This window comes from Ailuropoda melanoleuca, chromosome 9 (genome assembly GCF_002007445.2).
Source record: "Ailuropoda melanoleuca isolate Jingjing chromosome 9, ASM200744v2, whole genome shotgun sequence".
NCBI lineage: Eukaryota > Metazoa > Chordata > Mammalia > Carnivora > Ursidae > Ailuropoda > Ailuropoda melanoleuca.
In genome coordinates, this window is record NC_048226.1 from 45,684,805 (window position 1) to 45,711,035 (window position 26,231).

General features: G+C 36.4%; 1 protein-coding gene across 4 annotated transcripts in view; it reads right to left on the bottom strand.

Moving 5' to 3' along the window:
• Positions 1-26,231, bottom strand: part of STAU2 (staufen double-stranded RNA binding protein 2) — a 308,534-nt gene that overhangs the window by 84,156 nt on the left and 198,147 nt on the right. For 3 of the 4 annotated variants that reach the window (XM_019807357.2, XM_034668202.1, XM_034668204.1), the window contains one exon: positions 13,769-13,882. The exons of the other annotated variant lie outside the window; for it this stretch is intronic. In XM_019807357.2, the coding sequence (XP_019662916.2) occupies positions 13,769-13,882 (114 nt within the window). The remainder of the gene's footprint in view (positions 1-13,768; positions 13,883-26,231) is intronic. 4 annotated transcript variants of the gene reach the window in all.

The following is a 26,231-nucleotide window of genomic DNA, read 5'->3' on the forward strand; positions in this document are numbered from 1 at the left end:
CCTGGCTACAATCTTTAGTACAATGTTGAGCAGAAGTGTTGAGAGCAGGCATCCCTGCTTTGTTTCCAAACTAGGGGGAAAGCATTCATTATTTCACCATTAAGATGACATTAGCTGTAGATTTTTCATAGATGCACTGTATCAAGTTAAGAAAGTTCCTAAGAGTTCTATTCCTAAATTGTTCAGAGTTTTTAACGAGGAATGGGTGTTGGATTTTGTCAAATGCTTTTTCTGTGTCTGAGATTATTGTGTTTGTTCTCCTTTATTAATAGGATGTATACAGTATGTGATTTCCAGATGTTAAATCAACCTTGATAATGGTGTTTAATGCTTTTTATATGCTGCTTAATGTTGTCCCAGATGCTGCTTGATATGACTCTGTTCATTTTTTTCATTCTTTTTTCTCTGTTTTTCAGACTGGATAATTTCTTTTGATCCACCTTGAAGCTCATGGGTTCTTTCTTCTGCCATATCAAATCTGTTGTTGAATTCCTCTGGCGACTTTTTCAATTTCAGTAATTCCCAACTCTATTTGGCCATTTAAATGACTTATATCTCCTCGGTGAAATTCTCTACTTGTTGAATTATTGTCATTATGTTTTTAATTCTTAAACATGACTCCTTTCATTACTTGAACGTATTTATTATAACTGCTTTGAAGTCTTTGTCTGCTAGGTCCAACATCTGGGCCCACAGTTTTTTCCCACTGGGTATTGGTAAACCTTTCCTTTCTTTTCATATCTTGTAATTTTTTGTTAAAAACTGACATTTTAGATACTATATTGTAATAACTCTGGATTTTGACGTTCCTTTCTCAGGGTTATTGTTGTTGCTGTTCTTCTGCTACGAACTTGACTAGGTTAAATCTGCGGACTAGATCTCCCCATGGCATATGGTTCCCTGTGTGTCTCTTTACTCAGTTTCTTTAGTTTTGTTTTCATTTTTAAACCTGATTTCCTAGGAATCACCCTTGTCTCGTGCTCAAACACAATGAGCCAAGAGATCTTCTATATTGCCAGTGGAGCTGTATTGGGGTTGGGGAGCTCATTCAAAGCTCAAGCAGTTCTCAAGTCTGCCTTGGCGTTTACTTTCTGCCAGACCCTCTTGCATCTCCTCTGCATATGTGCAGAATTCCATGTGCAGCAAGGGATGTATAGATAGCTTGGGCCCTCTCTGGTCTCTCATTCAGATGCATGAAGTCTGTTGATCAGCCAGAAATATATGCTAGTTTATCAAGGCCACTTTCACTACATCACTTCTCAAATCTCCTAGGTACATTTTTGGCTAGTCTGTTGGTTCGCTGTTGACAACCAAGATTGTAACCTCAGGTTTACTGAGCTGCTAGCTAACCTTTCCTATTTGTTTGCCACCAAGATGTCTATTGTTATTCACAATGCTTATGGGCATAGGGTTTTTCACACTTCACTTTAAATCAAGTGAGGTCATTCTTCCAGTGAAATTGCTGGTTTTCATGGCTTTCCTCATCCTTCTAGAACTACTACGCTGATTAAGCCTGAAGGTGGGGCACAGCTACAGGCAGGAACTCCACAGAATCCTACTTTTCTTACCTGAAGTCCACCAGTTTCTCCATGAATAAATGCTTTTCAATTTGTTGAGTGCTTTTGGTCAATTTCCAGAGTCCTAAAATTGCTTTTTTTGATAATTCTGTCTAGTTTCACTATTGCTTTTTGAAAACAATTGTCCAGCTGTCATTCTGCCATATTGGTAGTGTGCCTTTGAAGCTATTTTTAATCTGTTTCTTTCTGTCATACTCAGCTGGTCATGAAGGTCTGCTGATTCTTTTCATGCAACGTGTCTCTGGGAGAGATGCTGTTTTTCTTGCCATTTTAAGATACACACCCATCAAGATAACCAGCACCCATTCATTCCTGAATTACTATGATAGAAGCTTTCCTTCCTACCAAAGTCAATTCTGCATCTGGCTACTAGATTGATCTTACAGACACTGACATAATCATAACCCCTGCTGCTGACTGAAGAATGGTTCTTTGCTACAAAAACATAAAATTCATACTTCTTAACCTAGCTGTCAAAATGTGCTCAACTGCTTCGATTTTATGCAACATCATTTATTCCTGGAGCTCCCATCAAGTTGAGTTTTTCCCCACATATTCCTTTGCCAATTTCCATGTTCCTAATTTTTCTCATGTTGTTTCCTCTATGTGGAGATCCCTTGTGATCTGTCTTTCAACTTTTGGTCCATCAATTCCTAAAAGAGGCTTAATCAGATGAACTCCTAGAAGAGGCTTAATCTGCTCTTGATCTTGTCTGTATACCAAGCTTTTCTATATTCATATATACACACATAGATTTTGTAAACATTTCTGACACTAAACATGTCAGCTTTCAATCAGTCCTCAATTACTTCTGTATGTGTTTTGTTGTTTCTCCAATATTTTTTCCTTTTAAATGGATTTTATTTTTTAAAGCATTTCAGATTCACAGTAAAATTGAACACAAAGTACAAAGAGTTCCCATATATCCCACCTCCAACTTTTGATTATACTCAATTTGAGGGCTTTCCCAGTTTACAAAATTGGAAATACTTCTTATCATTTAGTACAGTGATGGACACGCTTAGTACATGATTGCTGAGTTAATAAAATGCTTCTTGATTTCCTATGGAAATTTTCAAAAATCTTTTAAGAAAAATGATCACTTTAGGATGTCTCTATGTCTCTCCCCTCAAAGAACTTAACTCTTACATATACCTCTGAAAGCAGAAGTGATATTTAACATTTTTAATTATTTGTGTGGCATGAACACCAATCAATGAAATCAGACAACAAAACAGTCCTGAAAACTCCTGTTGGCCCAAGAAATGATCCATTAGTACCTAGATCATGGAGAGGTCCTACAGGTCCTAGATATGAGGCCAGGATTGTAGGCGGGTGGAATATGGGCCAGCAGCTATTTATCAAGTAGGATGAAAGTATTTACACATTTTAATATATGTATGTATAGCCACATCAGAGGACACAAACTGAGTATCAGTCCCACCGAGTCAATTGATATTCTCTGGATTTTATAATGACTGTAGAATATAATATCAATAAAATGGACTTCTGTCCATCATAGGCACTTTTGGATTTGGAGAGCAATATGAGAACAACGAGTCTCTGTAATGCAAGGTGAAGGACACACAACACTCAGAAGCCAATGTCAATGGTCAATTAGGCAGTACAAGGTCAAACAGAACAAAAGTACTAGTAGGCCATGACAAACCAACAGAGCAGACAGTAGCTAAATAACCAGGAGTCAGAGTTCAAGGTTCAGCCAAAAAGACAAGTAAGGATATGCTAGGTAAGGAGACCAGCAAACAGTGGCATAGAATGAAGAAATGTATCTGAAACATAGAAACTGCAGTAAAGCAAATCTGTCCCTGAGCTGAAAAATTTCTTATTATGTTTCCTTCTACAGCAAGAACCTATGTGAAGGCATGACCTCTCTCTGCATATGAGCTTAGGTGAACCAGGTAGGAAGCCTACTGGCATATTAGTCTTTCGGAGTGAGAAATTTAAGTGTGGGTCTTGGTAGAATCGGTGACACTTCTTGCCAAAGATACCAGGTTTGCTAAGAGCACACCACTGGATTGCCTAGGAAGGGTAACAGACGTTTTTTATCACTATGTTGACCCTTACTAATTTCAAATATGTTAAATATTTGCGGGCTTAAAACTGTCTTCACATTCTTTCATCAGAGGATGCAAAGAGAAGCAAATTAACTAAAGGATATTTTTAAAATATGTGATCTGAAAAGGCATTAGCTGCCAACTTAGAAACAAAGAGAGCAGGCCAAATAACTATTAGCAATGAAAGAATAAAATTGAATATTCTGAAAAATAACTGGTTTGTCTAAAAAAGAATTTTGGAAATGGGGAGAGGCATGACTTAATTGAAGGTGTGTTACTAAGAGAGAGAAGGTTTCTGTTTTTCAGTTTTAAATAGTATAATAAATCATACACAACACCATAATTTGAGTTTACAAGGAAGGTAATACTCTTTAGGTTGTAAAAGAGACCTCCAGTGGGCAATAATGCTCTCAAATCTGTGGCCTAGGGAGCTGTATTCCATTGATCGTCACTTTAAAAAAGTCTATATATGCAACAGTTTTCCACTATAACTTTCACATCCATTTAGCCCATTATATACATATGGTATTTATTGTTTTAATAATGTATCTGGTTATGATTCATTAGTATGAACTGTTAACAGAAAAGTTTGTAGAATGTTTCCCCAACGATCTTCAAATCAACTTCAAATATATAGTTCTACAGAACAGTAGAAATATTAAATTCCAACTTAAATAATGTAAAAGTAGAATCCTGAATTAAAAATTAAGGAACTACTGATATGGAGTATGTATGTAGGTCCTAAATTGAACAAAACTTATTAGGGAGAAAAATCTAGAAAATACTTTTGGTTCTGTACTTTAATTTGTTGAGATCATGAACATGAAATTATCTTCAAAGGGGTAATCTGTTGTGAAACACAGCTACAGGTAGGCTGGGGTATGGGTCAAACAACCACCTAAAAAATCTTTTTCAGTGTAGTTGAGAAAAGTCAGGTTTTTTGAAACTTGAAATTTCACACTTTCTGTTGATTAAAATAGCTGTTATTCATCACTTCAGGAAAAAGTGGGAGAAAGAAAACAGTAAGTTAAGTACATAGGTTTTGACTATAGTCCAAAATTATTTTACAGGTCAAGTTAATAAGTCACTTGTGTGCACAATATCACTGGATATATGCAACCTCTTAGAAATGTGGTCATGCTATACTAAGCATAAATGAAATCATGAGTCAGTTATAAAATACATAATATTTAGTCTTCCCATTACCTTCCCCTATAACTCACTGTTGGTTCTAGAAACTGCTTATACATCTGAAACGAAAGAAGTGAAAGACCACTACGGAAACAAGAGAACATCCCCTACGACTTAAAAACAAAAAAAAAAAGTCCACCTATGTAGTGCTTCTAAATGGGATTTCGAAAGGAGAAAAAAGTAACCTATGCTACAGACAAACTTTCTTTCAATGCTCTGATGAATGCTGATGAAGAAAGACTTATTATTCCCTTAGGGAAAAAAAACTGATTTCTATTGTAGAGTAAATAAATCCAAAATTCACAATCAAATGTAACTAGTGCTATAATATGGGAAGTATTTCCAGAAAACTGGCTCTTTCTAAAAGAGAATGAACTCTGAATGACCACGTATAAAATAACCATTTGATACAAATTCAAAATGTGAAAGCCTAATGTTCTCCTTCTAGTCCAGGAATTAGACCAACAAATTTTTTCTGTAAAGAGGCAGATGGTATTTCAGGCTTTTTCATAACCACCCATCTCTGATGCTGTGGAGCATGTGGCCATAGATAATACCTGAATACTAAAATTCGAATTTCATAAAATTATCATGTCATGAAATATTACTCTTCTTTTGATCTTTTTTCCATCATTTCAAAATCTAAAAACCATCTTAATTCAGGTGGTAGGCTGGATTTGGCCTGCAGGCCATAGTTTGCTGACTCCTATTCTAGTCCATCAATGAGTAATTAACTATTGTGAGAAGTTGTTCCCAGCGACTTCCTGCTGAAATGTTTTCTTTGAAGATATGACTGAATTTGTAACTATGTGTGGTGATAGATGTTAACTAAATTTACTGTGGCAGTCATTTCAAATAAAATGTTGTACATTTAAAACTAATACAATGTTATTTGTCAATTATATCTCAATTCAAGAATAACTAAAAACAAAAAACACAATGTGAACTATTGGGCTAATTTACTGAACTATAAAATGTAAAGAAAAAAGATATGATTAAATTCCTCAACTATAATATATATTTGTGTAAAATGAGAATTTCATATAATAAAGTTAAAAGCCAGAAAGAAGAAATTTTAGTCCTATAATCATGGGATATGTTTCAAGTAGAGGAAATATTTTTAAATACTTCAATATGAAAAAACATCAGTAAATATGAAAGCAATTTCTCAAAGCAAACATTAAAGGTGATGTGCCCTTCTACTATTTCTCTTAGCACCCTATTTCATAAAAAGTAGATGAAAATCAAGTTATGTTTTGAATTTTGGCAGCTGCAGGACCTTGCAGAAGCTGCCAATGGCAGTGATCATACTCTCTCTGTCGACACCCCATGGCACTCAGCTCGGTGGCTTGCTATGTGGAGCAAATCAAACAGCTGAAGTTCAAAACCCATACTGAATCTATGTAAAACAAAGAATGCCAGAACCCCATTACAGATACCTCTAGGATGATGATGACATGGGGTCTGTTATTATCCAATGCCATTTAAGTGTGTCCTTCTTATATTAATAAAAAACTTTGTCTTGTGTACTTGTTCCTCAAACCTATGAAGTTCATGCCTCTTTAGATTCCGAGGACTGCATTCCCCGGTGACATTCTTCAGTGGATACTGACATGTGTACTACACTGTGGAATGCTAGAATCAGGAGGCAGGCCCCAGAACTTGAAGAAATTAATTCAGGACCCTGAGGAGGTTGTAAGCGTATGCATGATAGATCAGGCAAATTAAAGGTTACAAACAGATCAGTGAGAGAATTAATAGAAATATATGATGGATTCCTAATGATAGTTATATATACTCAGAGTATATTTTGGCTGGTCCAAAATGAGATATATGAAGAAAGATTAAATACCTCAATAATTTTAAAAGTTGATTATATGCTGAAGTGATACTTTAGATATATTGGGTTAAATAAAATATATTAAGAGCAAGTTTACCTGTTTTTAAAATTTTTTAATGGGTTTACTAGAAAATTTAACATTATATATATGGCATTTAATTCCTCATGTACTAGTCCCCGTAGTTGACTTCTCAACAACCATTTTACCCCAAGCATTTAAACTCATGTTGACCTTGGGGCATCTGGGTGGCTCAGTTGGTTAGGCAGCAGACTCTTGATTTCAGATCAGGTCATGTTCTTGATTCGGGTCATGATCTCAAGGTCCTGGGATCAAGCCCTGAGCCTCATGTCAGTCATCAGGCTCTGCACTCAGCGGGGAGTCTGCCTCAGGATTTTCTCTCTTCCTCTGCCCCTCCTCCTACCTGCTTGCTTTCTCTCTCAAATAAAAAAATCTTAAAAAAAAAAAAACAAACACAAAAAACTCATAGTGATCTTGGGGTACCTGTCTGGCTCAGTCAGTAAAACATGTGACTCTTGAGCTTGGGGTCATGAGTTCCAGCCCCACATTGGGTGATTACTTAAAAAAAAAAATCTTTAAAAAATAAAAATAAACTCATAGTGATCTCATTTCCTTGGCCAGTGACTAGTTTAGAGATGGGTTTGTGAATGACCCAATCCAAGCCTGCGCCATGAAGGAAAGATGGCTGAAGGGGTTCCTGATATAGATGTCTTTGCCCCTAAAAGGAGACCAGTAAGATCAGATCTCTCATTTTCTTTTAAATATGGCTACACTCCCAGTGACACAGAGAAAAACTGTGACCATGTCTCCATGAGCCAGAGGATGAAGCTGAGCTAAGAAATGGAATAACCTGAGTCCTTGTTGACATCACTGAGCTACTTTATCAACTAAGCCTGGAGTTCACTCTTCCTCTGAATTCCCTGTTATGGGAGATAACAAGGTTCCTTATTGTTTAAGCCAGTATGAGTCAGGTTTTCTGTTACTTGTAGCCAAAAGCATCCTAGCTGATACACTCCATTAGGCTACAATTACCTCAAGGCAAAGGGACTATATGCACTATCATTTAAGGCCATTTAGTACCACAAAGTTCTGGATATAGTCTATAATCAATCCATATATTATTGTTGTGATAGTATATATTTATTATGTGTGAAGGCTTTTTCTTTCTTAGTTTTAAATTATTATTTTTTAAAAAGATTTTATTTATTTATGTGACAGAGAGATAGCCAGTGAGAGAGGGAACACAGCAGGGGAATGGGAGAGGAAGAAGCAGGATCCCAGTGGAGGAGCCCGATGTGGGACTCGATCCCGGAATGCCGGGATCACGCCCTGAGCCGAAGGGGGACGCTTAACGCCTGCGCTACCCAGGCACCCCACTTAGTTTTAAATTATTATACAACTGTAAGACATTATAGAATAATTACTAAGGGAAAGAGATTTTTAATTAATCAGAAAAAAAAAAAACCACGAGCAGAATTTAAGCAAAAGTAGAACAGAATACCCATTAGATTTGTAACTTGTTACACTTCATGGTTGTCCTTTCACTGAGAAGTCTGCCTTGAATTCCAGTCAAAGCCCACACACGGTGAACAACTCAGCTTGATTTGCTAATCTGGGCATAAACCCTTATAGGTAATGTAGCAAATGAAGCAAACATACAACCACTACCGTTTATGCCTCATAGTATTATTATGAGAATTAAGCAAAAGAATGGATGTAGAGCCTAGCACAATAGCTGGTACACAGGAAACACATTTAATATAAATTTGGTTCCTGTTTCTTTTCTGTTGAAGAATCGTTCATTTCACAAATTCTAAGTACTGTGCTAAGTATGCATCGTCCGTTACTCCATATCATTTCATTTTGTGTTGACTAGGAGATTAAAGCAAATCGTAATTTCCACACGGTATACTTCATTGGCAAGTTAGTGCTTGGTTAGGTGGCTGATTTATTCATTTTTTTATATGAAGCAAGTGAGTTCCAAAGCTAACCTGAACAAAATGAGATAGGCAGTGGTAAAACTAGTAACTAGAAGCTAAGCTACGGTATTTTAACTAATCTATGTCTGCTTACCCAGTATTGTTGAGATTGTGAGATTAATAATGCAGTCTACATAAAGGTGAATGAAAAAAATAAAAAGACAGGGAAGGAAGTTTATGATATTGAGGCTACCTAGAAGGTGACTGATGTAAGTAACAGAGAGAGAGATAGGCAGTACTCAGTAACATCCAAGAGTGATGAAGAAAGATGTGAAGTGTCAGGCCAGAAGGAGAGAGGAAAGAATATTTGGTGAATTATACCAAATTATATCAAGAGGATTCCAAAAACCTTTCTGCGCTATTACAAAGGATTTTGCTTTTAATAATGCCCCCTAACCAATATAATTTCCAAACAGGACCTACTGAAAAACGTGGAGCAAAACCCTCACTACCTCCATCTTACCAAACAGATGAGCTCTTTACTTCACTAATGAATAAGGATGACTGCTCTTCGCTGAAGCCACCATATGATCTGCAGATTTAAAATTTCACAGGATGATCAGCTCACCGAAGACTACATTAAGTTAGTTATCTAGCTTATTAAGAGGACTAGAAGTTAGTTATCTTTGTACGCTCTAGTATCTGGTGCAATATTCCCAGAGAGTTGTTCAGTTAACAAATGTTTGCTAAAAAATATTTGAAAAGAAACTCCGTATCTGGAAATTTAAACTGTTTTTATTCTGGACAGTTGAACATTCTAAACTAATGTAAATTTATAGTATCACATTTGCTGTGATCAATAAAGCAAACGTACATAGAACATTTTCACCCAGATACCACAGGGACTCCCAGGCAGCAACCAGCCTGAATGACTGTCCACTGCCTGGATGAGAAGTCAGAGCTCCCAAATGGGAAACACTACAGACCCCTTCCCTGAAGTCAGGCAGGCTTAGACCACTTTTTGGAGATAATTATCCTGGAAGCCTGAAGCAGGCCTTAACTAACCACTAGCATTCAGGGAAGCTCTAAATCAGGCTCTAAGTTTAACTTAGTGCATTCTAAGGAGGATCCAGCATTTTCAGAGAATGCAGGAAAGGAAAGGGATGTCATGTTTCCACATTTCCCGAGGTCAATTCCATATATGGGTCACTGATATAGGAATGAATCTGGCTTTTTTTTTAAAGTTAAGTTTATTGAGGTATAGTCTAAGTACAATAAAATTTACCCTTTTTAGCATACAGTTCTGTAAGTTTAATAAATGCATACAGTCATGTTCTACCACCACAATCAAGATAAACCACATTTCCATCAACCCCAAAAATTGTTGTGACAATTTACGGTCAATCCCTCCTCAGCTCCTGGCAACCAATGATCTGTTTTCTATCTCTATAGTTCTGCCTTCTCCAGAATGTCATACACATTGCATCTATAGTATGCAGCCTTTTGAGTCTGGTTTCTTTTATCTGTCATGATATAACTGGCAACAAAGCCAATGAGACTGGAATAATGAGTGGAAAGGAGAGTGGTAGGAATTACAATTGGAGAGGTGGAGAGAGCCAAATCACAAAGGGACTTACATGCCATAACAAAAATTTTGGATTTATAGTAGGTGTGATGGGAAGCCACTGGAAGGTTCTGAACAGCTGAATAATGTGATCTGATTAACTTAAAATAATTTTGGCTACTGTGTGGAAGATACACCACAATGGAACAGAAGTAGAAAAAAGGCAGCTAGTGTAAAGACTACTACAATTGTCTGGGTTAAACATGATAAGGGGGTGCCTGGCTGGCTCAGTTGGTAGAGCATGCGACTCTTGATCTTGGTGTTGATAAGTTCAAGCTCCCGTGTTGGGTGTAGAGAATACTTAAAAATAAAACCTTAAAAAAAAAAAAAAGCAACCCATGATAGTGACTACAATGGCAACACTGGAGGTGGTGAAGTGGTCCAGCGACAGATGTAATTCAGTGGAAGGGATACTGGAACTGGATGTAGCATGAGGAGAGAGGAGGCAAATATGCTCCAAGGAGCTTGGCTTGAGCAACAAGGTAGCTGGTGGTGTCATTTACCAGGACGAATAAAAGGAAAAGACAGGGGAGGAGGGGGAGGCAAGTTTGGTAGGGGGAGGCGGGAGAATTAACATTCCACACATTTGGACATCATCAGCATACAGATGATACTGGAACTCTCTCCTCCACTCCGTAGATCTGTATGGACCTCTGATGGAGATATTTAACAGTCCTTGTCCTCTTACTCCTAATACATGAGTGAATACACTGAATAAGACATTTACTCATTACTTCGCTGAATTCCTAGAGTTAAATCCAAAATTATGAGGTAAGCTGTAAATGTTCAAGGCTAGAGAGCTCTTCCATTTCTCACCTTTACTTTTCTACATAGACAGGAACCACTTGAGTTTCATAAGAAGGATTGCCTCTAAATTTTACATATACTTTTTTCTCAGAATACTTATTGTTTGTTCAATTGCTTTGGCTCAAATGAATTAAAAATGGAAAACATTTTGTAAATGACTAATTTTTCTTGCTTTAAAATGTTTTCAAGTATTTACTGATAAACAGGTAAAAAAGCATTTAGTGGTTCATCCTTTCCAACTTATGAGATCAAGTTTATGCTTTTGGTATGGTGAAGAAGTACTTTTTGCTTAGACAGACCCTCAGTATGAGGAAAGGGTGATGGCAACACAATGCAAAAAAACTAGAGGATGTGGAATAGAGGTTCACTGTGTCTCCTTTCCTCAGGGAGCCCAATAATCCAAGTACAAGGGAGGAGCACTGATCACACCCCCACTTCCATTTGCACCTCGGAGGCCACCAAAGTAGAGTATTTGGTATATAGGATGACCACTCCAGTCACAGCTCCCTTCATTTATTCACCTATCCATCCATCTTCCAACCATCACCTATTATCAATGCATTTCCTGAAAGTCTTTTTTTTTACCTTAAAATTTCATGCAAGTTCATCATCTCTAATGTAACTGTATTTGCTTTAATATAAAAATGTCTTTATTTACTTACCATTGAGTAAAACTGACATTCCAGATAGATCTAGTATAAGACCTATACGTACAGTTGTGCAGGTTATGTACTGAACACCTCATGGGTGGGGGGTGGGGGGGCTCCCTTCATGCTGTAGGTCTTATGGATTTGGATAGCAGTAAAATGCCTTGAAGAAGAAGCACCTTTTTTTTTTTTTTTCCCTAATTTGTAAGGGTGGCATACGGACTTAACCCTAGCCCAGAACTTTGTATACCTTGCCATATGGACTGGGCATAAGCCTGAACCAGTCTCATTATTTTACTCATGAAGAAGCCAAGTTCCAAGAGGTATAGAGACAAGTTTCCACAACTACTTCATGGCAAATCTAGGTTTGATCTCAGTCTCTATTCCCATTCTTTTACAGCAACATGCTACCTCTGCTAACAACGGGTTGCTCTTCTCAGGAGTGTGGGTTTCTGAAGCACTCTTTCATTTCTTTGCTCAGCCTAAGGAGGAGGGGTCTTTGCAGGATGGTTAATCTCACGCTGCTCTTGCATTTGTTTCTGCCATGAGGGATATAGAGAGATACAGCAGTAGCTAGACTTTTTGGTAAATATTCCAAGTAGTAAAGTTGCTAGATTACAAGCTCCATGACAGCAGGAACGATGTCTAACATTCTTGTCATTTCTCCTGAACCTAGCACACAGCTAAGTTATAGTTTCATACAGGGAAATGTATTCTGTAAGTTCATTTAGGTCACATCCCTCTCCTCCTGCCGCACGCTTTCCTGCAGCTAGAGCGTATGTCAGTGCCAAACTCCGAGAAGCACTGGAGTCCTCTCAAAGCTGCTTTCAAGGTCAATATGCTGTCAACTGTTTATTACTGGTCTCATTTAACCAAGAGCAGGAAGATCAGTCACAGAATCATAAAATGGTAGCACTGGAATGGATCTTGTAAGTCATCTCCAACTCCTTTATTTAATATTCCAGAAAACAGGGTCCCAAAGAAAGCGTATGAATGCACTCAGGTAACTGCAGCTAACTTACGCTCTGGTTAGTTTCTAACACTCAGATTTTCTGCCTAATTAGTTACTTTTTCCTAAACCCCACTATACCTTTCCACCAATCAACAAAAGATGATTGGAAACCCCACAATGTCAGAGACATTATGAACTAGAAAAGAATGTCTTTTTTGAGTTGGACAATAAATCATGTGTTTGAGAAGATACATTACTACGTTCTTTTATTCTTTTCATGCAAAGGCACTCCTCAGAGAGAAGGAAAAAAAGATTAGTCAGGCAAGACCATGAGAAATCCTCAAATTTACTGAGAAATGGATATAAAAGTGGGTGACCATTGTTCTGCATGTGAATAGTTAATTTAGAAAGCACAGCTGGTTAGTCAAACTGTAAACTGTGTGTATATGTATTTATTTTGACTCCAAACTAGAAACTCTATGACCCAGATCATTAGTTTAGTCTAATCTGATGATTATTTTAATTGAAAATATGTATCTTATAAACAGGATGCGTTTTCAAGCTGCTATCTAAACAAAGGAATTTGTTATTAACAAACAATATACTTTTCAGATTTTTAGCTTTATTTCAGAAATAAAGCTTTAAAAGTAGAAACAACACTAGAGTATCATTTTAATAATATCCCAAATTATGGGAGTAAATTGATGGTTCTGAAAGTTCAGTTATTTTAAACACATTCTATAATACTAAACCCTCACTCAATGAGTATATTACAGGGAGACTCCAGTGTGATCCACAGTTTTGCTAATCCTGCTTCTTATATGTAATTACTAAAAATAAAAATAACTCGTAGGGCAATTATATCTTCCATATAAGAGAATTCTATATTTAAGTTAATAATGAACTACAAACTAGAAGTCTAAAATAATTTAAATCTCCTACGATACCAGTTTCCCAACACGAAAATTTTGGATTTTTCCAAAATTCTAGCAAATGGTGCTAGTGGATAATGTATTAGGGAAAGCAAAGCTGTATGTGTGCACATAGCTTCCATTTTGATGGTCTCTGATTTCTCAGCTGGGCCATAACGCAGCAAAATGGCAGTGGCATATTATACCTGGTCATGGCTGGCTTCAATGGAGCTTCCAATAGCATGGAAAGTCATCTGCACAGGGGCTAATGTCAGACAGGTCACACACTCTTTGCCACTTTGTCTATCACAGTAGTGAACCTATAACAGAACACATGCAATCTGCTGAACACCACCTGTAAGAGGGAGCCAGATGCAATAGGTCCTTTCCAAAGGCTCTAGATTTCCAGAAGAATTCAAATAATTTATGCAGAACACAGTTCAAATATTTAAAACCTTATCAGGACCTTCCAATATCTACGGAAAATCTATTAATTCCATTTTAAGTGCTTTTGAAGTTTTAAAAGAGTTTAGGAAATGCTTTATAAAATGTTTTACATTATTATAGCCAGTAGAAAAATTTACAATTAAATGCTATACCTGTCTTTATAGTCCAGCTTTTCATAATGCATAATGCATGAAAGACTCAAGGGTAAGCATAAGTCAAAGTTCACTTGATTCCAATGGAATTTTGTCAACCTGAATTTTCGCTCATCTTTGACTTTATGTGTGTGTGACTGCCACTTAATTGGTAGTGACATTCTTCTATTTCTACATTACAGTCCCTATAAAACCACCGTTAAATATATATAGCTATCACTACATCATATTCTGCTTGACCTTTTGACATTACAATCAAAATGAATTAAACAAAAATGATTTCTAATGTGCAGACCAAAATAAAGTTACTATATTATTATTTTTCTTTTAGTTAAATACAACCAACCATTATTAAAACCACATGTAAGACATTCCATATCAGAGGTAGGGTAAATGGGGGGTAGAGGGAAGTGTGAGTCCATCTTCCCAGTGGGAAAATTTCCATCCCCTCATTTATCTAGTTTTACAAAAGTTCTTTCAAGCAGTGTTTATTTTAATTCTAAGCCAACAAAGCAAAAACAGCACTGCTTTTATGATAAATTAACGAAACATTTCTATAGAATGGAATTCCTACTAATTATAGAGAAAATTGGTTTCACTAGTTATAACTTGCTCAATTTGTTAAATGTGTATAGGTCTAGGATAAAAGCCTGGGTGAAAATCTTCAATTTGTGAGGAAGAAAATTAAAACACGTATTAGTTCCCTGAGGCTTAATTCTGACTGCTGTAACATACCTGTAATATACCTTTATTATAGATTATGGTCCATGTATATTTTGTCATGGATAATATACATCTGACTGAAAATGACAACAACATGGATCTTAGTCTAATAGTTTAGTAATCGAACTTTTTATTTTATTTTTTTAAAGATTTTATTTATTTATTTGACAGAGATAGAGACAGCCAGCAAGAGAGGGAACACAAGCAGGGGGAGTGGGAGAGGAAGAAGCAGGCTCACAGCGGAAGAGCCTGATGTGGGGCTTGATCCCACAACGCCAGGATCACGCCCTGAGCCGAAGGCAGACACTTAACCGCTGTGCCACCCAGGCGCCCCAGTAATTGAACTTTTTAAAGCCAGTAAGCTTAAGATTTGCCATCAGTTTCCCTGAAGATAGGGAAACCTCCTAGAATCCATAAAAAGTAGTTTATTAAATCAAGGCAATATACAGAGCTTGTTTCCAAAGTACCTTAAAGATTTTATTATAAAAATATTTTTTCCAAGTTAACTTTGGGGGAAAAGACAACAGTTCTAAATCACTGCACTATACCTCCTAAGCAAATTGAAAGGTCACTCAGTATATATGAGCTCAAGAATGTGGAACTGTTGTTTACGATGCATCAGCTAAATATGATGGGGGAAAATGAAACTTATCACATAACAGGTTTATGCAAAAGCCAATAAATGGTGACACTAAAATAGCTACAGCTCACAGCCATTTATGGTACCATTAAAATATTATGTCGTATATAGTGCTATGATAAAACATGCCTTTTTTTTTTTTAAGATTTTTATTTATTTATTTGACAGAGATAGAGACAGCCAGCGAGAGAGGGAACACAAGCAGGGGGAGTGGGAGAGGAAGAAGCAGGCTCACAGCAGAGGAGCCTGACGTGGGGCTCGGATCCCACAACGCCGGGATCACGCCCTGAGCCGAAGGCAGACGCTTAACCGCTGTGCCACCCAGGCGCCCCAAAACATGCCTTTTAAAATAAAATATAATCGCCCTTTGACATCAATTGAAAGTCTGTACGAAAGACATGACACTTCCCTAAATATCCAAATTGACAGTGAATACACTTCTTTGTTAGCCAATTTATTGCAGTTCTATTCTTTCTTCTGGGGAAATGAAAATTACAAAGGACAGAAATACCACAAGACAACCCCAGTAGAAAATACAAACTCCACACTGCATTTGCATCCTTGGCTTAGATACTATAACTGAAAGATTTAACTTTCTCCTAACTGTACACAATTGACTGGAAGCCTGCAATACCCTATAAACACTGTGCATTCTGCAGACCTTCAACACTGGCGACCATGTACAACTCATATAGAACAGACAAACGTCAAGATGTAATTCTGCACATAGCCGCAAATAAAATGTCAGAGCACCCAGTGAATGTGACAGAGATTGCCAACTGTCCTCTTAGATCCTTCCGCAGTAATTCCTAGCTGACTACTTGAATGCTCAGAATAAAGTTCATACTTCCCAGGCTCCCCTGTAGCTATGACACCATGTGCCTCAGTAGAATGTAAACAAAAGAACTCTACAACAGCTTCCTAGAAACTTTAAAAAGAGATTTCAAGTGTCTGCCTTTTGCTTCTTCTTGACTCATTTTGTCAGCCCATTGCTTGGAATATGGGTGGACATTACCATCTTTAGCCAAAAGACAAGGGCTGAAACCTACAGATGGTAGGGTGGTGTGAGTAGGCAGGAACCTGGGTCCCTGAAGACTCCATGGAACAGACCCATCACACTAGCTCTGGACTGCAAGTTTCCAGACCTTTACATGAGGAAAGAATAAACATCTATTTTATTTAAGTCACTGGGCTTTTTATATCACTTACAAAGAACCTAATCCCCATGGGGCTTTTTCCGCTGCCCCCAAATCAACACCAGGACCATAGCCAACAACAAAAGGAGCTGTAAGGAGCTGCCAACATTTAGGCTAGGCCTTATTCCCAACCCCTTAGTAAGAGTCAGTAGAACTGGTCCAACCATAAGTAATACACAGAAGAACTAGGAAGGGGGAAGTGAAGGGGAGGGAATCCTCTTGATTGTCACCCTTATGAAGAATATAGCATTTTCAATGAGTGAGGTAGCTCTAAGAAAACAGCTAATACAGAGTGGGAGTACTTACATTCTGTCCCCCTAGCAGAACCAATAAGTTTCCTTTGAAAAGAAATTTTGACTGAAATCAATGTGTGCCCCTTGCAGTTTGGAAACATAGGAAAATAAAGAGATTGAGTTTGGAGATATCTGAGAGCTTGTTGAAGGAGTCCAGGCACACAGTATGCCTGAAAACAAAAAAAGGATGAAGGGAGATATGCTCACCCTACATATTCATGGCCCTTGGAGGGAATGAAAGAGAAGTTCTGCAGAAGCCAAAGGGATACTCAGGCCAAACAAAGACACATCTACCAACAAAGGGGATCAGGGGCAAGGACCACTGGTAAAGTCCAAAGGAAATATGGCTGTCCCTCAGGGACAGAGGGAACTGGAAGAAACTAAACGCTGCCTTGAGAAAATCATGAATATCATCTACATGGAAACCAGTAGTGGATAAAACCAGGTTAGGGTGGCATCTTCCCCTACCCTGGTCCCCTCCAGACCTCCCAACACCAGCGTAGTAAGGCCATGAAACGAAACGGATGGAGTATGGAGGAAGAGGTCTCAAAAGCCCCCGCCCCACCAACTACAAATATTCAAAGGCACTGGAGTGAGAGGAAGGGAAAAATAAGTCAACGTACACCCTCCCTCCTAGAATTGTCTTGAGCCAAACTGACTGGCTTGCAATGGCGGAGATCAGAGTTTGGCATTTTACTGTGAACTAGACTCAACTTTTAAAAACTAAAGGTAACTAGACATCATAAAGAAACATGAATGGGAGATCTGACGGTGTATGGAGGAAAGTGGTGACTGGAGAAATATAAAATCATTCCATGTTTATATCTTCCACTACACTGAGACTGCCACATCAAATTATGTGAAAAATATAGGGAACTACTGATTGAGGACACAATTCCAAATTAAACAAAAAGTAATAATCTACAGATAAGAGGCCTTAAGTCACACCTTACACATCACTCCATCAGTCACTTGTAAAAACAAGTTTGATATGGCTCTCATCAGTTTTGTGTTTTCTTCTTGGACATAACAACATTAGAGTTCATAAAACTGTGAATGTCAAAAAAAATGATACTGTGCAAGTGACATTTTGAAATTCATCCTTCTACACAGAAAAATGCTTTCTATGATTTAAAGCATCAGCATTGAATTCTTAGGATCACTAGCCTGAAATAATTAGGGTAATAAAATCCCACTACATCTTGTAATGCACAAATCTTCAGAATGACAGAGCAACATCTTTCTGTTAAAACAGAGCAGTGCATTTCTACAAATGTGGCCTTAAAAATTCCACTATGCGATGTCACAGGACCTTGATTTTGATTAAAGAAAAATGAATAAAGATAATTTTAGAAGGTTACAAAAGTCATCTCCTATGTGTACTTTAAGATTAATTGTTTATAAATCATATCATTTTGCTATCTTTGGTACTCTAAAATGTTAGCAACTGATCTTGATTTTTACAATGTTACAGCACTTGTTTTGGATTTATAACACTATCAACTACTGTAAATTGACATTTTGTTTCTGTCTTACGAATTTACAAAAATTATTCCATTAGAAGATGGACCAAAAATGTCAACATATGTAAATTAAACAATGTGGCTGTCTTTGAAATTCACAATCTATAATAATTTTTATTTTAAAATAAGTTTTCTAGTTTTGACTTGTAATCACATAAGCCCAGATGAGATACTATAACTGTCCATTCTAATACTGATTTTGCCAGTCTAGAGATTTCTTTTTCCTGAAGGGAAGACACACATCACTTCAGTTGTTCATATAACTTGAGAAATAAAGAAAAATACTACAAGCCTTACACTAATTTATACCAAAAGCTATATATGTGAATTTTTTCATGCCCATTTGAAAATATGAGGGGGCATCCAAATGAAAACGTAAATTCCCTATCTCCTACCTCCAAAAAAGGTTGAATCAAACCATTTCCTGCAGGGCTGAAGTTCCTTGATGTTGCAGGACTACTAAATATTTTACTAAATCTCAGCAGGAAACTGGTTAACTGCTTGTCTGTCAGATGTTTTTAATGGTCATCCTCTGTGGGACAAAAATGAGGAGGGTGTGAAAAAGACCCGTGTTTAAAGAAAGCTGCTCTTTAGACCACTAAGGAAAGATAAACGCTTGTACATTCACATGTGATACCTAACACAATCACTGTATCAAGAAAACATGTTTGATTAGCGCATCTCAGGCTCATTAACGGTGGGGTCTACTGCACAGGAGCAGGTGGAAATCCCATTCTAGCTACTGCATGAAAGCTCTGCACAGAGAAGAAAAGGCAGCAAGGAGCTAAAGAGTTGACAGGTGTAACACTGGAACTTAGAATAAGCATGTCAAAACATGCTTGACTTCTGCAGTCTGCATACTAGCTATATGGAAGACTTGTATCTTTATAAACACACAAAATAGCATTTTCTTGGCAAAATATGAAATGGTATAATTTAATAAATATTGCCCTAATAAATAGCTTAAATCTGTATTAAACATTAACTGCTTTTTTAGATCACTCGATGACATGTACATCATCTTACTTATTTGGGTCAACTGTGGTCACCAGTTAAAAGCTACATTATGTTAGTTCTATATTCAACTCATGAATTAATTTATATGTAATAAATAAAGTGAGTTTCTCTATGAAAAGCACTTAGAACAATGCCTGGCTCACGATTAGCATTAAAATAAATACATTAGATATTCTTCTTATTACTATTGTAACACATATAATAATGTAATAAAAGACACGACAAGACATATAATTATTAAGAGTAATATTACATTAGGATAATGTCTGTCACTGACTTTCTCTAAAGTTTTTCCTGATCCCTTTCATAACTAAAATCAACTCCTTTGTAACTAAAATGTAAACATATATTTAACATGTTCAGTCATGTACCTGTGTTTCAAGCTGTTGGAGTAATCTCTTTCATTCTGTATGCAATATGCTTGTCACATTAATGGCTCTAAGTGAATGAATGACATCACATTATAAAGACTGCGACTAAACTTATAATTATCTTTTCTCTCTTTCAGAAATTCTATGCTTAGGATAAGCTTTGAAAATTACATGCCTGTATTTGGCATACAAAATCTAGCAGAGATATATAGATTTATTTTTAGTGTAAGTCACGGATAAAAATTGCCTAGCAAATGCAACAACAGATGTGTTATCAATATTGTCAAGGGGATAACTGCATTCTTACTTCAAGGGATGAGTGTGTATACAACAAAAATCCTAAGTCTTTTTTCTTTGCTTTTCAGTTTCTACTCACTATGCCAGTGGAGGTCTAAGGAGGAAGCCAATTAATTAGAAAGTAAATTATACACACACATATATAGTTATTTTAGTTTGACATTTCCATAAAAAAAAAAAGCACTAGGTGATTTTTAACAGTCAATTTCATAGCTACCAGAAAAGAAGCTTCTATCTTTTATAATGTGCACTCATGTTTTGACATACCCACTTATAACCATTTACATATTTATAACAAGACAAGTTAAAATCTATAGGGCTTAAAACAAAGTAGCTTTTTAATAAGAAAAACTTTTTCCAAGGTCAAAGGAAAATTACAGTTCATTTAGGCAATTAGTACACCACCAAAGAAAACTAACAGTCTTCTCCCACTAGGGCCAACCAACTCTAATTTTCATGTATTAGAATTCTATTGTATTGTGTTGTGTTGATTATCACTTTAAACTTCAAAGACAAGACCTTACAAATCTTTTCATTATATGTCAGTTTAATTTATAATAGCATTTTTTTAATAAAAAATATTGGAATGTGTTGCTTTCTACTCAGAATTTACAGATTTTAGAAACATACTATATTTGCTTTTCAAATATAATTACATTCATGATGCAAAGACCATTGTGACTTCTACTTCCAGACAAGATGAAACATTTACTTTTCCCTATTCTTCCTGCTGAGTCTAAGTAAAAACTCTGGATATTATACATAAAAGAAATGTAAAAGGACTCAGAAAGCAGGAGAGAAGGAAGAAGAATCCAAGCTAGGGATTTCAAGACTCAAGAAACAACAGAATGGTGTATCCCTCAGTTTTCTCTTTGCCTTATGCTTCCTGGACTATGTGCTAGAGAAGCTGGCAACAGGGAAATGACAACGGATATAGAAAATAATAATAACAACAGTAACAATAAAGCCCCAAGAAAATCTGCCCTCTCTATCCAAGGGCCAGAAAAGGAATAAATTAGCAAGACAAAAAACATTTAGACAATAACTGCCCTATTCCAACCAAACACCATGGAAAATATGGCAGACCCATCCCCACACCCATCACCAAAGGCCAGACTTCTACCCTTGCTAGATGAATGAGGTGACCCAATTCCCCAACTAGGGTGGTGACCGAGAAGGCTGAAGGGGAGTCATAACTTTTATCTCAACTGGATTCCTAGGCTTTTGTCTCTATCTGGTGATAATGAGGCACGCTATACCTTCCCACTGGGGAGGTCTCAGAAGCGGCATAGTGAAGGGTCAGGACTTTCACCACTTTGCAGCTATAACATGTCCCCCTCCTCCCACCAGAGTGTCAACAGAACTCTACCCATAGTGAACTTCTATCCATAACAAGTAACAAGGTGGCACTCCAAGATCCCTAGCTGGCACAATGTCAGAGGGGGCTTACTAAAATAGAAGACTTAAATAAGAGACAGAGATTTATTATACCTGAAATGTCCAGATTCAATAGAAAATCATTCATTATACCAAGAACCAGGATAATCTCAACTTGAATGAGAATACACAATCATGAGATGCCAACACCAAGATGATGTAGATGTTGGATTCATCTGACAAGAGTTTTAAAGTAGCCATTATAAAAATGCTTTAAAAAGCAATTACACACACACTTGAAACAAATTAAAAAAATGTAGTCTCACCAAAGAAACAGACGGTATAAGAAGAATCAAACAGAAATTTTATAACTGAAAAATAAAATAACCAAAATTAAAAACTAAGTAGAGAAAACAGAGAAAAGACTTGGTAAACTTGTAGATAGAAACATAGAAATTCCCCAATCTGGACAACAGAGAGAAAACAGACTGAGAAAAATGAACAGAGCCTCAGAGATTTCCAGGACCATAACAAAAGATCTAATATTTGTGTCATCAGAATCCCAGGAGGAGAAGAGACAGTGATTGGGGCTAAAAAGAATTTGAAGAAATAATGGCTTAAAATGTACTAAATTCTGGTAAAAGATATAAGCCTACAGTTTCTAGAAGCTGGTCAAATCCCAAACAGAATAAACACAAAGACACAACATAATCAAACTTCTGAAAATTAAAGATAAAGAATAAACTTAGAAGCAAGCAGTAAGAGAGAAACAACTCCTGACCTACAGAGATGAAACAATCCGACAGCAGTGTCTCAGCAGAAACCATGGAGCCATAAGGAACTGGCACAATATTTTTGAAGTGCTGAAAGAACTGTCAACCCAGAATTTTATACTGAGCAAAATTATCCTTAAGGAATAAAGCGGAACCCAAAACATTCTCAAATGAGTAGAAACTGAGTATAAATTGCCAGCCTAGCTACTCCAAAAGAATGGCTAATGTAAGGTCTTGAGACAGAAAGAAAATGATAAAAGTAGGGATCCTGAACTCAACTGGAAAGGAAGAAAAAACACAGAAAGGAGTAAAAACGTTGATAAATATACAGTAGACTTTCCTCCTCTTCTTGGCTTTTCTAAATTATGTTGGACATCAGAAACAAAAATTGTAAGACTGATATGGTTCTTAATGTATGTAAAGGAGATATTTAAGATAATTGTATTACAAACATTTAGGGGACTGAGAATGGTACAGCATTGATTCTGTGATATTCTTACCAAAAATGAACAACCTCAATCATGAGAAAACATTAGAAAAACCCAAATTCAAGAATATTCTACAAAATACGTAATCATATTATTCACAAGCATTAAGATCATGAAAGACTAAAGAACTGTTAATTGATTGGAAGAGATTTAAGAGACATCCCAACTAAATGCACTGTTGGATCCTAGACTGGACCCTGGGCCAGAAAGAAGACATTAGTAGGAAAAACTGGAAAAATTTTATTAAGATTACATCATCATTAATTTCCTGGTGTTGACAATTATACTATGGTTGTATAATTGTTAACATTAAGCTCTGTACTTTCTACCTTTCTCTAAGTTTAAAATTATTTTTTAAAGTCCACTATAAAAGAAGGGGCGCCTGGGTGGCAGAGTGGTTAAGCGTCTGCCTTCGGCTCAGGGCGTGATTCCGGCGTTATGGGATCGAGCCCCACGTCAGGCTCCTCCGCTGTGAGCCTGCTTCTTCCTCCCACTCCCCCCTGCTTGTGTTCCCTCTCTCGCTGGCTGTCTCTATCTCTGTCGAATAAATAAATAAAAATCTTTAAAAAAAAATAAAAATAAAGTCCACTATAAAAGAAAACCTTTAGTGCTTCAGAATAAAGGAGATTTGAAAGAGGTCAAGCACCATTAGAGTAGATAACAGATAAACAAGTTTTTTCTGTGCATATCAGAGTTTTATATTAAAAGAATCTTCAAACACAAGAAAAGAGAATCAGTGGAGATTAAATTTTCTTTTCATTAGAAAAATAAAGTCACTGTGCAATGTGGTACTTTCTACCTCTGACATAGTAAGGAAAAAGGATGCAGGAAAAAAAGTTTCTGGCATAAAAGCCTAGAAAATTGTAATATCCAAAGCATCATGACAAAGAGAAGTTAAAGGTTCCTCCTTAAGTTAGAGATTTAGAGAGAAAAAAAAATTGTAATAGAGGCTTAGTCATGGGAATCCTAGCAATGGGGACCAAGAAACTTGAACCAAGAAATATCAATAAATGCCACCTGATTTCCAAAAGCTAAGAAGGAAGGTGCTGCTTAGGCTGCAGTAGCAAACACTACGTAGAACAGATTATCTTTCAGCTATTTTTATTTTTACTCTAGGACAATATTACTATTACTACCTGAACTTTCTTCTCTATCTGTAATGTCATTACAAAAATTTCCACTGAAATTACTTCTAATAGGGAGCAGGAACCAATAAATTCTATTAGGTTCTTCTTTTTAGCAGTTGACAAAAAAGTTGATAGAGAACCAGAAGAGACTGCTCTCCCAGAAGCCAAGAGAATAGAAAGTTTAAGATGAGAGACAAAGTCTGTACTTTGAGTCCAGCTAGATTAACTGCTTCAGAAAACAAAATTCAAAACTATGCAGAGGAATATAACAGAATCCAGAATCTCTATAGTGTATTCTTGATAATAGGCAGGATTCAATCCAAAATTATTTGACCTGGAATCAATAGGAAAAGGTGATTCATACTCCAGTGAAAAGGCAATCAATAGAGACCAAATCCAATATATCTGATGTTGAAATCAGCAGAGAAGCTGTTTAAAGCACCTATTTTAACTCTTCTCAAGGATATAAAGGAAAATACATGCATAATGCATGAATGGATAGGAAATCTCAGCAGAGAAACCAAAACTTCAAAAAGAACCTTATAGAAATTCAAGAAATAAAAACACAATATCCAAAGTTTAAAAAAAAATTCACTGGATGAAGAAGACACACGGTAAACTTATAGATCAATAGAAATAATACAATTTAAAGTTCAGAGAAAAAAATTTTTTTATGAATAAAGGCTCAGGAATCTGTGGATAATATTAAAAAAATATGTAAAGGGAGTCCCAGAGGAAGAAAAGAGAGAAAGGGGGCAAAATATTTACTCAAAGTAAATATGGCCCCAAATTTCCCAAATTTGATGAAAGCAATAAATATACAGTGAGTTCAACAACAGCCCCAAAAGATATGTCCAAGTCCTAACCTCTACATACTTTTGCTTGTGACCTTATTTGGAAATAGGCTCTTTACAGATGAAACTGAATATGTCAAGATCATCCTGGGAGGGAGATAATATTTGCAACACAAAGGACTTACACCCAGATATAAAAAGGACTCTTAAAATTCTATAAGAAAAAAAAATCTCAATTAGAAACTTGACAAAGATGTGGACATTTCACAAAGATCTATAATTGGCTAATAAGCACATGGAAGGAAGCTCATCATATGGGTCATTAGTGAAATACAAATTAAAATATAAATGAAATACCACTGTATTCTTATTTGAATAAGACTGATCATATCAATGTATGGAACCCTCATACATTGCTAGTAGGAATATAGTATGTTACAGCATATTGAAAAAAAAATCTGATAGTTTCTTATAAATTTGTACGTACACTTACCATGTGACCCAGCAAATTTACTCCAAGGAATTTTTCCAAGAGAATTAGAAAGATGTCTGCATAAAATCTTATACATGAATATTCATAAACAGCTTTATTCATAATAGCACCAAACTGAAAACAATTCAAATGTCCATCAACACATAAACTGAGAAACAGTTTGTGGTATATATCCATATAGTGGACTAGTACTTAATAAAAAACAACAACAAAAACAAAACAAACAAAAAACCCTACTGATATATACAACATGGAAGAATCTCCAAATCACTATAGTGAGTGAAAGAAACCAGATGCAAAACTGTGCATACTGTATGGTTCCATTTTTACAAAATTCCTGAAAAGGCAAAGCTAATCTTTAGTGACAAGAGGATATCCTGGTTACCTAGAGCCATGGGAAGTTGGGGAAAACAAACTGCAAAGAGGGACCAGGAAACTTTTATAGCAACAGAAATATCCTCATCTTGATTGTGGTGGCAGTCACATGGTTGCACACATTTTTCCAAACCGTATAATAAAATGGTTGTGTTTTACTATATGTCATTATAGCTCAATAAGGTTGATTAAAACATTAAAAAGATACAGCTATCTTCGACACAACAGTTGGAGACATGAAGTCTCTTGCATGTATTTCTCATAAATAATCATAACTAATCTCACAATTAATTTCCTAGCAACTATTACCTTAGGATATTAACACCATTTGAATTTATCATATGTGTTTGGATGTCCCCTTTCCCTACTCCACATTCCACCCCACACACCCATTTTTATGTTAGCTAAGTGAAGGCAGAAACCTGGACTGTCACTTATGCTACACCAAGAAGTATACCTGGCCCATGGCAAGTGCTCAATATATTTCAGTTGAATTAATGGATAAATGAAGCCTTTACATTGTTAATATTCATAGGGAATTCCTAGGCTATTACTCATTTTCCCTGGTCAAACTTAACTTTTT